At 41.0% G+C, this 16,621-nt stretch overlaps 3 protein-coding genes across 3 annotated transcripts; 1 reads left to right on the plus strand and 2 right to left on the minus strand.

Annotated features, from left to right (window-relative positions):
• The first annotated feature begins 193 nt into the window (after positions 1-193).
• LOC120901032 (cuticle protein-like) lies at positions 194-7,478 on the plus strand. Its single transcript, XM_040308736.1, has 5 exons — positions 194-276; positions 403-876; positions 6,422-6,431; positions 6,510-6,613; positions 6,701-7,478. The coding sequence occupies exons 1-5, from the start codon at positions 265-267 to the stop codon at positions 7,406-7,408; spliced, it is 1,308 nt and encodes a 435-aa protein (XP_040164670.1). The 5' UTR covers positions 194-264; the 3' UTR covers positions 7,409-7,478.
• Positions 7,479-8,123: 645 nt separating this feature from the next.
• On the minus strand, positions 8,124-10,506 carry LOC120901529 (dynein regulatory complex subunit 3). The gene is made up of 8 exons (XM_040309550.1): positions 10,249-10,506; positions 9,704-10,166; positions 9,401-9,610; positions 9,198-9,338; positions 8,907-9,129; positions 8,641-8,835; positions 8,431-8,570; positions 8,124-8,352 (listed from the first exon to the last, which is right to left on the minus strand). Exons 1-8 carry the CDS (start codon positions 10,430-10,432, stop codon positions 8,238-8,240), a joined length of 1,671 nt encoding a protein of 556 aa, XP_040165484.1. The 5' UTR covers positions 10,433-10,506; the 3' UTR covers positions 8,124-8,237.
• A 1,694-nt stretch (positions 10,507-12,200) lies between these two features.
• LOC120903760 (enoyl-CoA delta isomerase 1, mitochondrial-like) lies at positions 12,201-13,639 on the minus strand. The gene is made up of 4 exons (XM_040313366.1): positions 13,490-13,639; positions 13,100-13,347; positions 12,868-13,014; positions 12,201-12,794 (listed from the first exon to the last, which is right to left on the minus strand). The coding sequence occupies exons 2-4, from the start codon at positions 13,334-13,336 to the stop codon at positions 12,327-12,329; spliced, it is 852 nt and encodes a 283-aa protein (XP_040169300.1). The 5' UTR covers positions 13,337-13,347; positions 13,490-13,639; the 3' UTR covers positions 12,201-12,326.
• Between the last annotated feature and the right edge of the window lie 2,982 nt (positions 13,640-16,621).

Here is a 16,621-nt window from a genome sequence, read left to right on the forward strand (position 1 = left end):
TTTCGGTTTAAGGCTTAGGACTCTAAAGGCCTTCAGACTTCAGGACTCTTCGCATGGCCTGGTCCGAGTTCCGCCGTCTACAGTATATGTTTGGTGTAGATCAATTTGTCAAGTAAAAGCAGTTCAGTTTCGTGAAAGTTATGTTTCAAGGACGCAGAGAGTAACGGTTTCAGTTGTATTATCCTGAGTATAAAAACCGTTGGTCTCAATACCAGACGGCACAATCACAAACAGCCTCAACCAGTAAACAGTTCTGTTCCAATAATGGCAATCAAAGTAAGAATCCCTACTTTATTTAGAATTTTCTCTTTTTGTTCTTTCACAAGCCTGATGAAAACAAAAAAAAACACAACAACAAAAACAATCTCAGCACTCACTCACTTTTTCCTTTCCATGTTATAGTTTGTTCTGTTCGCTACTCTGGTAGCTGCCGCCAGCGCTGGTCTGCTTCCTGTGGCTCACCATGAATCGATCGCTACGTCTCACTCCACCATCCAGCACCATGCTGCTCCCGCTATCCATCATGTCGGATCGGTCCACGCCACCCCGGCTATCTACCAGCACTCGGCCCCGGCTATCGTCAAGACCATTGCTCAGCCCACGATCATCAAGTCGGTAGAGCACCACGCTCCGGCCAACTACGAGTTCTCGTACTCCGTCCATGACGAGCACACCGGAGACATCAAGAGCCAGCACGAAACTCGCCACGGAGACGAAGTCCACGGACAGTACTCGCTGTTGGACTCCGACGGTCACCAGCGCATCGTCGACTACCATGCTGATCATCACACCGGATTCAACGCCGTCGTGCGCCGTGAGCCATCGGCTGTGAAGATCGCTCAGCCCGTGCATGTGTCCAGCTATGCCCATGCTCCAGTAGCTCACGCCACTGTCCAGCACCACCATGCTGCCCCGATTGCGCACTACTCCGCACCGATCGCGCGCCACGCTGCTCCGATCGCGCACTACGCTGCCCCGATCGCGCACCACGCTGCTCCGATCGCGCACTCAACCTCCAGCATCGTCCATGGACCGAGCCATCTGAGCCATCATCATTACTAAGAATCATTCTAGTGGTGTAGTAAGGACGTCAGTTACAAAAGAGATAGTTTATAATAGCATAAATAAAAGCGATTAAAAATTATAGCTTTGATTTATTTATTGAAATGTCCACTTTTAACAATTTTGTGTGAATGTCTGTAAATCTATAAATCAATATTAAATATTTCATTTCTCATAACTTTTATTATGTAAATAAATATTCTTATAAAAACCACTTTACAAAATACTTTGAAAAATTCACATTCTTGCTTTTTTATCGTACAAATAGGTCTGTATTTTTTATTTGTTTTTATGGTTATGATTTTGATTTTTGTATACTTGTTTGCTTTTGCATTTACAGATGAGCATGTTTTGCTGTAACTGGTATTAATAACTAGTGACTCTGCTTTGAAAAAGTAACCTACACATTACATTAGAGTCACTATAGTTTTTCCTGCCCTTTTAATTAGTGTTAATTCATTTTGACGACCAGTTACTTGTGACTAATTATTTTGTGAAAAGTTACTTTCGTTTAGTTATTTTTTAATACATACTCCTAGCAGTGAGGGTTATCGAATCAGCTGCTAAACGAGCGATGCATTCTCTCCTGCTCTTTCTGATAATTTTTGCGATTGGGGACTTTTTCATGCTGGATGGTTAAGAGCGTTAATGTTCTATGTCTATAGCTTGGGTAAATATGAACGAGAAATGTCTTTCTCTTTTTGATCTCAGTAATTGTAAGAATTCAACGAAATTCATCAAACGAAAACAACGAAAACGAAATTCATCAAATTGTTACTGAGGTGTGGGATAGCGAATCGATGCCTTGTGATTGGAATCTCGGCATCATCTACCCCATATACAAGAAGGGAGACAGGTTGGACTGCAACAACTACAGGGGTATTACGGTGTTGAACACCGCCTATAAAATATTCTCCCTGATCCTTCAGGATCGTCTTGTCCCGCACGTCGAAGAGATAGTCGAAAACTATCAAAGAGGATTCCGAAATGGAAAATCAACCATCTTCACCATGCAGATTTTGGAGAAACGAATACAGAAACGACACATACCATCTCTTCATTGACTTCAAAGCCGTATATGATAGCATAGCCAGGGTAAAACTGTATGACGCTATGAGCTCTTTTGGACTCCCGGCCAAACTGATAAGGCTAGTTAGAATGACTATCACCAACGTCACTTGCCAGGTGAGGGTGGATGGAAAACTCTCAGGACCTTTTGCTACCACCAAAGGTCTGCGCCAGGGGGTCGGGCTTGCCTGTCTCCTATTCAACCTGGACGCTAGAGAGGGCCATCCGCGACTCGAGGGTAGCGACTACGGGAACCATCTTCTATACGTCAACCCAGATCCTGGCATACGCTGATGATATAGACATCATTGGTCTGCGGCTCTCCTATGTAGCAGAAGCCTACCAAGGGATCGAGGAGGCGGCAGAGAACCTCGGATTGCAGATAAACGAGGCAAAGACCAAACTGATGGTAGCAATATCAGCGGCCCTACCAATAACAAACCTAAACTTACGGTGTTATGTACAGATAGGTGAGCGCACTTTTGAAGTCGTCCAAGAATCCATCTATTCCGAGTCAAAGGTCAGCATGCGACTATAGCATGGAAGTTGAGCGCGCAAGGATGCTGGCTGCCAACCGGTCATTCTACAGCCTGAAAAATCATTTTACCTCAAAGAACCTGTCGCGACGGACGAAGCTGGGACTGTATAGTACCTATATAGTACTGGTACTCACATACGCCTCTGAGACATGGACACTGTCCAAATCTGACGAACGGCAACCTCACTGTCGTGCAGCATATCAAGCTCGCCAGGCTTTGGTGGGCTGGCCATGTTGTACGCATGGAAACGGACGACCCAGCCCGTAAAGTCCTTTTAGGCCGTCCACAAGGACAGAGGAGGCGTGGTAGGCCCAAATTGAGGTGGCAAGATGGCGTGGAGGCGTCCGCCATTAAGGCCGGGATAACGAACGAAGACGACAGACGAAGGCGCGAGATCGTCAGCGGTTTCGTACACTCCTGAGGCAGGCCAAGACCGCAAAGCGGTTGTAACGCCGGATAAGTAAGTAAGTAAGTAATTGTAAGAATGGTAGCGAAATTGGGGGCAAGAGCGTCATGCCAGGCAATTGCGCCTGTCACTTACTAACATGTTTGATACAAGCCGATTTTGCTTACTATGCCATTTTTACTTGTCTTTTTCTTCTTCTTCTTTGGCGCAACAACCGCTGTCGTTCAAGGCCTGCCTTTACCCACTAGTAAAGTGAGCTTGGTTTTCAGTGACTTATTGTTAACATAGTCCTAGAACATAGTCAGTCCTATTGGGGCACGGTCTATTCGGGCCTTGAACTCATGACGGGCATGTTGTTACGTCGTACGAGTTGACGAATGTACCACCAGACCGGCCCAACTTGTCTTTTTACTTATTAATAAATCAGAAAGAATAAATTAAAACATAAAGTTTTTGGAGTGTTATTTAAAAATTGAAAGTTTTGAAAAAAAAACGTGATTTTTTAGGCTATAGGGCAAGAGTGCAATCCGTTTGGTGCAATACGGCCACCTAAATAAAATAAAAGACATTCTTCAATTACTGGAAATTTTAAAGTGTGTCACACTAGTGTTTGTGTTCCTACATGTCACCAATGTGCCATTTTTGGCTTCAAACTGTATCGCAATATCTTAGATGCTAGCCAGCTTTTCCGAGCGGAATCCGCTCATAATATAGCGCACCATACCGATACACCCCACAGCAACGTTAACATTTTTAAGCGCTCCGCTCCCAAGAAAAATAATGATATACTTAGGGTAAATTTACCAATTGTTCAATTTGTAGTGGTACAGATGTGTTTTAATAGATTTAAAGTGTCAGGAAGGACAATTTCTGAAAATTTTAACACATAGCAATTGGAACATGTATTATCTTTGCAATCACAACCATTTTTACCATCAAACACATCAAATTTACGAAAAAATACATATTTTGCTACTGCTTTGTTGTACATCGTTGGTGATATGGTTCCTATAGTCGTCGTATTGTATTACTATAGTGGTGGTAAATAAAGATGCTTCAAAAACAGTGTATAATATCAATGAAAATTATTTTTGAAGGCATTTTCATATGAATAGCAAGGAATACTGCCATAATTACGATTTCTTACCTAATTTGATCGTAAAACATGTATGAATTTGGTTGATGAAAATATTGACTAAAGTCCTGTCGTCAAACGGGTGTGGGTTGAGAAAAGTTTGCTTGATTTGAAGTCGATTTTTCACTCAGCCAGAGATGCGAATGTTAGCCTGTGTTTGGTAAATGACTTCCAGAAAACTCATTTCTGTTGCATATATTTATGAAAACAGTACGACATGTCAAAAATGTTGTCGAAAAAATCTAAAATTACCCATTTTTATTGATTTAAAAACTAAGATTACTATAGGAACATGCCTGTTTGGTGTACCTATAATGGTTGGTTTAAATGATCCTTTATTACGTGCTGGGAGATTGTTTAATTCCTGCGCACATCTGTTTGACCATCACTTCTCCTTACCATCCTCCCGATCCATCCTCCGAGCGAATATTCAATAAGTTTAGTTAATAAGTATGTTGTTAAGAATTCAATTCAGACAGCAGTTATGTAAATAATGTAATATGTAAAATAATTTTAACTAACCACAAGCATTAATGAAACAAGAATCCAGGAATCGACAAGAAAAATATCTTTTTACAATTTCACAATATGTGTGTATGCCCAATCACCCAACGCAAGATGATTGTAAAGATTTGCACATGTGTAGTTTATCCAGATCTTTGACACTAGCATTACAAAAAATTCTAATATAAAATAATATCATTGCCAAAAAGGATTTTTCTTCCTCCCATATAAAGAAAAACATAATTTTTTTGTGATCGACATAGACAGCTCAAAACTACTCAACAATGAATTGAATGTGTGACTTGAATAGAAAATCATGGCATCGTCTATATTTACAAAGTTCGTCTATATCTACAACTTAATTCCATGTCCCTATTTAAAAAAAGTCCTCAATATGTATTTTTTTAAGTTAAGCTGGTGCTTACCCAGTTACAGTAAAAAAACAGGAGTGTAAAAAGTTACAGGATATCTGTAGAAAATATAAGTATTTTCAAATTAAGACATAAATATAATGTTAACCTACTACAAATAAGCATTCAACTACTAAAAAGGGTGGTCGACTGTACCCCCATTGGCCACACTAGTTTTGGTGACGTTTTATACTACATAATTTAATATAAATATTAAGCATTTTGAGCATTTGAGCCGGTCTCGTAGTACAGTCGTCAACTCGTACGACTTAACAACATGCCCGTCATGGGTTCAATCCCCAAATAGACCGCGCCGCCATACGTAGGACTGACTATCCTGCTATGGGGGGAAATCTATTAGTCACTGAAAGCCAAGCCCACAAGTGGGTACAGGCAGGCCTTGACCGACATCGGTTGTTGAGCCAAAGAAAAAAAAAAATTAAGCATTTTGATACAGAACTAATCAATACGTGTTTATAAAACAATACTAATAACATGGAAACTGTATTTTGTTGAATAAATGCCACAATTCCTTAAGTCCTAGAAATAAAAAATTACATCTGCTGTCAATCACAAGCACCATGTTTTTGGTTTATTGTTAATTTTGACAATTGACAGGTTTATGTACAGTAAAGTGTGACTCAAATATTCGAAACACTTTATTTAAAATGATGTACAAATTTTTATTTTCAAAAGGCTCTATAAATACTAAAACGGCGAAGTGTCGATCTTACCCACAGTGTCAAACCAACCCTGACATCCCCTACGTTTTATTGATGAAACTTCCAATGTAACCTGGTCATAACAAAAGTCCGTGATTATACTTCTGTGAATGATATCCTGCCCATGGCCACGCTTGCAACATTCTAATATCTAAACTCGAACGACTCAATAACATGCCTGGTTCATGGGTTCAAGCCTAGAATGGACCGTCCCCCCGTAGCAAGGATTGACTATCCGGCTGAACGGTAATGAATAAAGTCTCGAAAGCATGTATAAGCCGACATGTCCGCGTTGAACGTAATGCCAAATAGAAGAAGAAGAAGGGTTCCATGATTTAGAAGCAAAACCGTGATAAAATTACCACATTATCACTTTTTACTATTTCAAAGATCACTAGCAAACATGATATGGCCGTCCATCCTGAAAAAATTAAATATTCACCTCACAGTAACCGATGGAGGTGTGTCCATTCCAGACTGGTTCTTTTACTTTCATCATATTTTCGGTGACCAATATGTTGCACTTGTTGACTATGTACTTGTTTATCTTTTGTTCCTTCGTATACGTGTTGTAGATCAGTCTTGGTAAGTAAAAGTAGTGCAGTTTCGTGGTAGCCTTGTCTCAAGGACGTATATAGAAATAGCGATTTCAATTGTTTCAAGAATTGCAGACACTGAGTATAAAAGACGTTGGTCACGATATCACACGGCACAGTCACACAGGACCTCAACGAGTAAACAATCCTGCTCCAATAATGGCGTTCAAAGTAAGAATCATTACAGTATTTACAAAAATATGAAATACACAACTAGAGCTATACGAAAAATAACCCTTATTCCTTTCAATCATGCAGTTCGTTCTGCTCGCTACTCTGGTAGCTGCCGCCAGCGCTGGTCTGCTTCCTGTGGCTCACCATGGATCGATCGCTACGTCGCATTCCACCATCCAGCACCATGCTGCTCCCGCTATCCAACATGTCGGATCGGTCCACGCTGCCCCGGCTATCTACCAGCACTCTGCCCCGGCTATCTACCAGCACTCGGCCCCGGCTATCGTCAAGACCATTGCTCAGCCCACGATCATCAAGTCGGTAGAGCACCACGCTCCGGCCAACTACGAGTTCTCGTACTTCGTCCATGACGAGCACACCGGAGACATCAAGAGCCAGCACGAAACTCGCCACGGAGACGAAGTCCACGGACAGTACTCGCTGTTGGACTCCGACGGTCACCAGCGCATCGTCGACTACCATGCTGATCATCACACCGGATTCAACGCCGTCGTGCGCCGTGAACCCTCGGCTGTGAAGATCGCTCAGCCCGTGCACAAGGTGATCGCCCAGCCCGTGCATGTGTCCAGCTATGCCCATGCTCCAGTAGCTCACGCCACTGTCCAGCACCACCATGCTGCCCCGATCGCGCACTACGCTGCCCCGATCGCGCACCATGCTGCTCCGATCGCGCACTATGCTGCCCCGATCGCGCACTACGCTGCCCCGATCGCGCACTCAACCTCCAGCATCGTCCATGGACCGAGCCATCTGAGCCATCATCATTACTAAACGCCAGTTTTGTACGATCTAGATTAAAACTTGTTAGTAAAAATAAATTGCATTCATACATTTCAAACCAGCTCTGAGTATTACTCGCTTAGCTCGGAAGTTTAAATCGCGTACTTTGGCTTCGCAGCGACAAACTATGACGCCAAAACTCGATGCGATAATTTCAGGTGAATTTCGGCAGAACATCGATATAACAACAAAATCCACCAGTCCAACATCCCCCAGATGCATCCCATCGATTTTTTCTGGACCAACTTGATGCAAAAGCTCTGCTCCAACAGTTTTGTACAGAAAACTGGGGAGAAATTGATAAAAATCGAGTGTAGATCATGAAACATGCCTACACGCATGCCTTTGTCCGCCATAGTGAAAATTCCGGATAACTGAAGACAGGCAGACATAAATGTCAATGGAAGTTCATGGAAATAAATTATTTCGAATAATATTTTTTCTACAGCCACCTGAAAAAAGTCCTTTTATCATGCAAACGTTATTGTAAATGTATGTATTGTTATTGTAAATTAGAGATTTTATAAAATTGATAAACATATAAATTCTAAAATAATTTATTTTTAAATTGTAACATAATATAAACAGAAAAATCACTGGTAACATCGGAATAATAAAAAATGTAGATAAATGGCAAAGAAGACAATTAATATAATCATGTAAATGTGAGAAGCAGACCTTTAAAAGTATCAAAGAAGAAACAAAGTATGAAATACATATTTATTAAATGAACAATCAAACCAACTCTTTCGTGATTATTAATCAAAATATATGCAAAACATCTCAATACTAGTAGCTTACAATTGAACTTTCATCAACACTACACTTCCAATTTGTTTGCCACCTCATCTAAAGCACTCATGAAAGACTGACGATGTTGATCCAAGAAGTATGTAATTTCCAGCACTTTAGCTCTGTTACGTTTGATTTCGGAGCTAAAAATAAGCACAATACAATACAGCACAATTGTATTCAACATCTTTTCCAGCAGGTGTGCAACATTTGTTCCTTACTTTTGAAGATCATCGCATAGCTCTTTGACCCAGTTACGACTGCGAGTAATAAGTTTATCTTCCCGTGCATCGATTTGCTGCATATGCTGGTCGCGCATACCCGCTGCCATGTTGCTGATAACGTCCTTGTCGTCTAAGGACTAGAGGGGAAAAAACATTACCGATTTAGTGCAATATGTTTGAAACTGACATTAACTGGCTAGCTCAAACCTCCTTCAGCGCGTCGGGCAACTGATCCGCTTGCCCAGAAGCCGCCTTAAACGTTACAAACTGCTGAACCGTATCGACCAAAGCATCGCTAAAATTTATCTCAGCCTCGCGCAACAGCACAAACTGACCCTGGGCCATCTCGATGAACTCATTCGTCATTTCTTTGATAGTATTTTCAAATGTTGAATTTCCTTCCTGCAAGCAAACGAAACACATATGCCAATTAACTACCACCTCTCTGACGACAGAGCTTCCGGCTGAAGAACCTCCGTCCGTTCAAATAGCTGCATTTCAAATCCCATCAGAGTGTGCCAGGTGTCTTCGAACAGCGAATTGAAACCGCTTTTGCACAGGTTCAGCTCATCGAGCAGCTTCTCCGTTTCAGCATTATACGTTTTGCTGTTCAAATCTCGCCCTTTCAATGCGCCAACGATATCCTTTGCTAGTTTGTACAAACTTTTGTATGATTCTAGAAAATTCTTGATAATGCTGCAACAAAGACAACAACAGCCCATATATGCCTAAATTCTCTCTTGGTATTAATTCAAATATCTTACGTTTGGCCTTGCAACTGCGCTTTTTTACGCTCATCACGGATGCATCGACTGTACAGCTCGATTTCTGCTTGACGCTTTTCCTGCTGCTCTAAACCCATCTTGTAAATGTTTTGGGTAAACGAGTACGCTTCATTTCGATAGCTGCAACAGTTTTCATTCGCATAAGCATATGCTTAGGGGAAAAAAATCATTAAAATACTCACTCATTTTTGAGATCTACTGCTTCTGCCCCAATGCTCAATAGGGCGGCTCCTTCAGGATCTCCTTGAAACAGGGACTCAAACAGCTGATGACCATTCAAATGTTCTACAAAACTTTTGGATAGCCGTATTTCGTCGTCTCGTTCTTTCGCCGCTTTGGTGCGCTCGATGATTTCGATTCGTTCATGCTCCAGAATATCGATCAGCTCTCGTCTTTTAAAATACATCCCGGTTACCAGGTTAGCATCTTCTTTTCATAGCCGATTGGAAACAAATCCCGATTCAATAATAAACTATTTTACTTACTGAAATTTATCTTTTCCCGCATCACGTTCCGCGGGACGAATCAAAACGTACTCATAGTATTTCAAGTGAGGCAGCAACGTCGCTAGGTACAATCGTAAAGGCTTATCCTGGGCCTGAGCAATTGGGTTTTCGGCAAGATTAAGCGATCGTAGATCTTTTAAAAACCTTAACCGTTCCAACCCGTCAAGGGTATTGATATTGTTTCGTCCCACGCTCAGTATTACCAAGCGCTCCAGCTTATCGACGTTTTCCACGCGTGTGATACGATTGCCATACAGAGACAGTATGCGTAAATTTTCCAACTTTTCCAGATTTTCCATTTTTTCAATAAAGTTAAAGGACAGATTCAGTTCCTTCAGCTTTGGCAAGCGTGAAAGATTTTCGATCTTGTCAATTTTGTTAAACGATAGCGAAAGTACTTCCAAATTTTTCATAACCCATAAATGATCAATTTTAAGTATATCTATGAGGCAAATAAATATTATCAACTGAGAATTATGCATTTCATGCCAAATTGAAAAACACACACACACTTATACACTTACTTTGGAACTCCAAACGAATCACGGTAACTGTTTCCAAGTGCAGCTGATTCAACTGCGCTAGCCGACCGGCTTCCCCTTTATGGCCTTGCTCTAAAATAGCTTTCGTTAACATTTCATTGCTAATTACGCCTGGTTCTAGTTCCTTGTTGAAGGATGTATCTGTCGATAAAGTAGTTTCACCCATTTTTAATGCAAATATGAACGAACTTTTGACCAATACTTGCTATCGCCAGCGCTCACAACGTTTCACTGCACTGGTGTGCTGTGTTGTTTATACAACAAACACTCCATCCGGTGGCAGTAAGATTTCCATGGCAACGCATTCGCTTGCGGTGTTTAAACCCGTTGACATAGTTGATGGACACTACGTTTCAATGGAAACGATTGCGTTTTATCTTCTCAGGTAATCTTTTTGTTTTTTTAATAATTATGTTTATCTATTATTAATTAATTAATCACTACACAAATTCTACTATATTTTCAACGCTATTTCATACGCTAATTCCTATGCTAATTCCTACGCCGAATTCTTATGCTATTTCTTCACTTTTCATACGCTGCCCATTTACTACCGGGTATGGTTTGTCGACGGGAACTGGAACTGTATCTGTTTTAGACCCGGACCAGGTATCGTTCCGAATCCGAATCCTGAACAGTTTCAGGTACTGATTGAGAAATAAATGTAATAGTGAGCTATTTCTGGATCAGTATGGGTTCATGGTCGGTTATAAAGCCAGTATAGGTTCATGATAGGTTCCAGGGCCGGTATGAGTTCAAGACAGGTTACAGAGCCTGTTATGACGAAACCGTTCGACACCTTTGGCGTTTGAGCACCCCCGACGAGGCGAAAGTCACACAGGGCGCACGCCAAGAGAAACGCAACGAAACGGAGTAGAATGTTTTCAGGAGAGAAGCAATCCAACCAGCGCGGAGAAAGGACCAGTGACGAAGCCAACAGATTTAATAAGTGTAATAATAAGTGTAAGTGTAAGATTATCAAAGGGACGAGAAAAGTGAGTGAAGGTGAAAATGTGATTGTGGAATTTATAATAATATAATTGAAATATAGTTTCAGAACCGTTCTTTTACGATTATCGAGAAATCCATCCCAACAGGGCTGTAATGGGTTTATGATAGTTTCTAGAACCGGTGCGAGTTCATGTTCGATACCAGGACCGGTATGGCCTCCTGAACGGGTCCAGGCCCGGTATGGGTTCATGGTAGGTTCCAGGACCGGTATGGGTTCATGATAGATTCCAGGACCGATATAGGTTCATGATAGGTTCCAAGACCGTGATGGCTTCATGTTCGGTTTTAGGATCGGTATGGGTTTATGATGGATTCTAGAACCAGTATGGGTTCATCATAGATTCCATGGCCGGTATGGGTTCATCATAGATTCCATGGCCGGCATGGGTTTATGATAGGTTCTAGGATCGGTATGGGTTTATGATGGATTCCAAAACCGGCATGGGTTCATGATAGGTTCCAGGGTAGGTATAGGTTCATGATCAGTTCTTGGAACGGTATAACCAGTTGGTTGGTTCCTGGATCGGTATGGATTCAATATCGATTCCAGGACCGGGATAGGTTCAGTATTAGATTCAGGATCGTTATGGTAGGACTCTGGATGTTGATATGTACAGAAATTTGAATTATCTGCAATACGCTACAAGCATCTATTGTTCTACATCTATTATTTTTTGTAACAACAGATTTTTTGTTTTGATCAAAACTTATGCTTTAGGTGTAGTGCGTTTCTCTCTAGTGCACTGTAATTGACTGAAGCATAACATAACTTAAAGTAAACATTACATATTGAAGAATTTACCTATTTTAGACCCTTTTTGTGTGCTTCATTAAGTTTGAACTATCTTTTGCAGATCCCTTAATATAATCATTTGTTTGAATAGTCAATCAAAATAAATTTAAAAAAAAACACATTTTTCACATTATAGTTTATAAAAAAATGTATATTTCATCCACTTTCAAGATAGAAAAAAAGAGTTACAAGAAAAATGCTAAGTGGATGTTGCTACTCTGCTCGGCTGCACGACCTTTCCCATCCGTATGTTGTCTCATTTTTGCGCTTTCTTCTTCAGACTTTCGAGGTAAACTTCCAGCCCTTTTTGTACGGCAGGCTGATTAACGGCATAGACAAAGAGATCGATATCCTGGGAGCGGTTGTCTTCCAGCTCGACGATGTCTTTGCTGCGCAGCGCTTGCTTCGTCATTGCACGTGCCATGGGAGAAATCTTGCGGAAGCGATTCAGAAAGGCGACTGCCTGTTCCAACGCTTTCTCTTTGTTCTCTGCAATCTCGTCGATCATCCCCACTTTCAGTGCTTCGTCCGTGGTGTACATCTTGCCTAACGTCAGCGCTAATTCAGACTCTCGTCGGGAGATGGTGTTGCGAAGCGATGCTTGGAACCAAGTCGGTGCCACAATACCCAGCTGCGTTTCGTTCAACCCGATCGTATAGTTAGGACACATCACTCGATACTCACAGCAAAGTGATAGCAGACACCCTCCGGCAGGTGCATGACCCTGTAAATAATCAAAAGAAAGTTGTATGGCTGTGTAATCCACTTTTTCGCGTCCGGAATCTTATCACACGCACATTAATAGCAGCCGCAGTTGGAAATGGTGATCCGTACAGCTTGAACCACACATCTTGAAGGGTGGACCAAAAGTCTCTCAATCGTTCCTGGTTCGGTTTGTACATCTCCATGATGTCCAAACCAGCGCTGAACACGGTGTTGGACGACTGTAAAAGAAACAAAAAGATCAACATAAAATCTCATGAACAGCATGTTCATAGCGTATGCGAACGGAATTAGACTATTTCTTACCGAAGTTAGTATCATGCCACGGGATTTGTTATTTTGTAGATCGTCCAGAGTTTGCGAGATGGCTCGTAGCAATTCCAGACTTAAGCTATTTACCGGTGGCCTATTTAATGTAACAGTGGCATACCCCGTTTTATCGTCCACTTCTGTTATTACCAACTTATTGTTGCCAGCTTCACTGCTGAAATTACGGGCTGCTGGAGCCACCATACGAGAGGAACGTTGCAAAACACGCAGCATCTTGGAAAGCGCTGAAATGGAACAAATTGGTTCACGGTAGGTAAAGGAGTTGTATCGTTTTGATCAAGGGTTACCCGTGTTCGAATTGGACTTTGGACTTCGGCTCTTATCACCAAATAAGAAAGCCTGGCGGTAGCAAAAAGTAAAACTTACCTTATTACAATCAACTTGCTAGTTAGAGTAGTGCTACAACTTCAAACTCCAAAGCGCACAGAAGCACATAAACTTAAAATCGTACCAAAAGAAACTAAATTTTTACAAGAAATACGTTCCTCAGAAGGAGCATAAAATGTAAATAAAATAGCTGTCAAAATATCATCGCATTCCGCAGAAAATGTTAAATGGGGCTGGATACCCTAGTAACGAAAGCAGCATACCCGTTCGAGATAGCGCACAGTTTTGAATGAACGTTTAGGCTGTGCTCTGTTAGCCATCGAACAAGACAAATTAACAAGTCTCTGCTCAATAGGTGCTCTAACATTTGTTTGAAACGAAAAAACTCCGTTGGAGCCAAACAACGACAACTCTAACATTTGTTCGAGTAACAAACTCAAAATTATGGAGTTTTCGAAAAATGTATACACTTGTCATGAACTCTACAGGTTTGAACCGAACACGAACTTTATTGGTTACGCATTGGAACCTAAAATTAATAACTTTGTTAACAAAAAGATTCAAATTTTTTACTTAAAGCCTTCTTACACGGAGGAAAATACTTTCATTTCTCGATTGACATTTATCTGTCAAACTTAAACTTTGGCAAAAAAATGCCTCTCGTACGTGTAATAAGGCAAGGTAATGTTCTGTCACCTTTCACATTTATTTATTAATTAATTGATTATATTGGCTTTATCCGATAAAATCATTCGTTGTTTCCCATTTTTGTTGTTTTTATTCATCATCAAGAAAATTCAATTCGCTCTATCGACATTCATAGACAAAATCTACTCAGGAGCAAATCGGAAATGAGCATGCCGAATTCCGACTATCCGACTGGCATCTATCTGTCAAACCCTGTCTGAAGGATATATTCCAAAACCGAGTGACAGTATTTTCCTCCGTCTATTAGGGCCTTTATGGACCTAGACACTTTTTAAATTTTCTGAATACTTTTTTATACAAAAGAAGTAGTTTTTTAAATTGAACTTCCAGCTTATTGAGCAGATTTGAGCGTACAATTAAGGGTGGTGGCAACGCTTTTTCGCATGCGATTTTATCGGACGGCCTGTCAAATTTTTATATGGGATTTGACAGATAACGTCAGACGACGAAATCGCACGTCCTACGTTATCTGTCATATCCCATATAAATCTCGTCCGATAAAATCGCATCCGATGAGCGTTGCCACGAGCCTAAAAAGCATACCGCCTAGAAACCTTAAATTATTGATTACCGACTGCAGTTCATTCGATGTTTTTTCTTCGGCTTTATTTGACGATGAACTTGTGACTTTTTGCTCCTTGGGTTACTCTTGGAGGTTGATAATCGTTTGACAGCTGGCACGTTCACGTATTCTTAAACACAAAGTTGTGCAAGCAAGTGATGATTTATCCCCGTGGCTACAGCAGCTCCAGAATTAAAAGTAAAGAAAATCAACAACCATCATTCTCCAGCAAAATGCCGTCGTTAAGTTTTAACATGCGGTAAGTAAAAACATTTCGTATTGTCTGATACTTGTCTTAATGTTAAATCAAAGTGGACTACGTGTTACGGTACCAAGTGTTAATGGTGGTGGAAGATTTTTTTTGGCTTTCCCTTTTCTTACCGAAATCTCCTTCTAACTTAAATAAAGAAAGCAATTCAAGCAAAACTAAAGATACTGCTTTTCCAATACCCCGGAAGGGTGAAAAAATTGCTCAACTGCGAGGATTCCGTTTTATTGCAACTGGAAATTGGATCGCCATCGTGAAGTATATCGCCATTTTGTTTGTCCCGTATGCGCCCCCGATATATTGTGTGTGCGTGTGAATTGGTATGATTGTGTTGGTTGGTTACATCGCGAAAGTTTTTTTTTTTTTGTTACCAACCGGAGTCTGCGTACGCGCACCCAAGGGAAGGGAAAATTTGTAATGTTACTGTTGCATTTTGTTTTGTTTTGTTTTTCGCAGTGCCACTAAATTTTATATCTCAATTTTACAGTCATATAACTTGTGCGCAATGTGTACACTGAGGCATTGTAGATAAGGGTTGGAATTTAAATGTAGCAGCAAGTTGGCCTAGGTCGTAATATAATGCACCGTTAGTGTGCAGAGGCATCTGTATTAGTGCACTGCGAATTGTAAGCACTTTCCTTTCCTCTCTTTCCTTTGTTCTCGACGAATGATGGGCGCATGATTTCTCTCAGCTGTATTTCCAAAGGATGCGCATCTAGATTATTCGATGCGTTGCCATGGAGATAAGCTTCAGTATGGAAAGAAGTATTAGAACAACGATAGTGCAACATTTAACTTTTTCTATAGTGAATTCCATGGACATCTGTTGATCACTGTAATCGGAGCCATTGGCATTGGCTTCCAGAAAATACCATTTCCTAAGACGTCACCATCTCTGTAGTTGACCTTAGCTTGTCTAAGTTCATCAATAGTACTGCACGACGCCATTCCATACTAGTTGAGCGTGATTACATGTATTCTATTTTTGGAACCGCGTTGCAGTGTAATATTAACGCGACATGGCTCGCTTTCGATGCATTACGCGTTTCGTTTCGTGATCGCGTGAATTTGTTTGGGTACATCCGTCAACAAAATTGTTCCATAGTGTAGGGTAAATGAAGCTATCAGCGGAGATCAAGAAACAAGATTCAAGCTGGAAGTATTTGCCCTCAATTACGATCACTCAGAACGGCACATCATCAACATGTGTCCGCCTGTTCACAATTAGTCCAATTGATCGAACAATTGATGGCACAAACAGTATTTAAAAAATTCTCCTGCCCTCTTCCTCCTAGCCGTAAAAACCAATTTCCATGAGTTCTAGCCAGATTGTTGAACGTTCCAGACGATCGAATCTCGTTTAATCCAATTAGACATTGATCGATTACTTCCCTACACCGACGGGATGAGTGGATGTAAAAACACGATGACGAAACATGCTAACATAATAAGTAATGTCCTCGTTATCGATCGCTAAACTGTCTCTTTTAGTTGTCATGCGACAATCCTTTAAATTTGATGTGCAATATGTACAGTATTACGGTTGTGCTCCGCCATTGCGGTGCAACCTTTTGCCCAATCCGTATGTGCATGCAGTCACGTGTAATTTATATGCCATTTCCTGTATTGTCTA

Source organism: Anopheles arabiensis, chromosome 3 (assembly GCF_016920715.1).
Source record: "Anopheles arabiensis isolate DONGOLA chromosome 3, AaraD3, whole genome shotgun sequence".
NCBI classification, from domain to species: Eukaryota; Metazoa; Arthropoda; class Insecta; order Diptera; family Culicidae; genus Anopheles; species Anopheles arabiensis.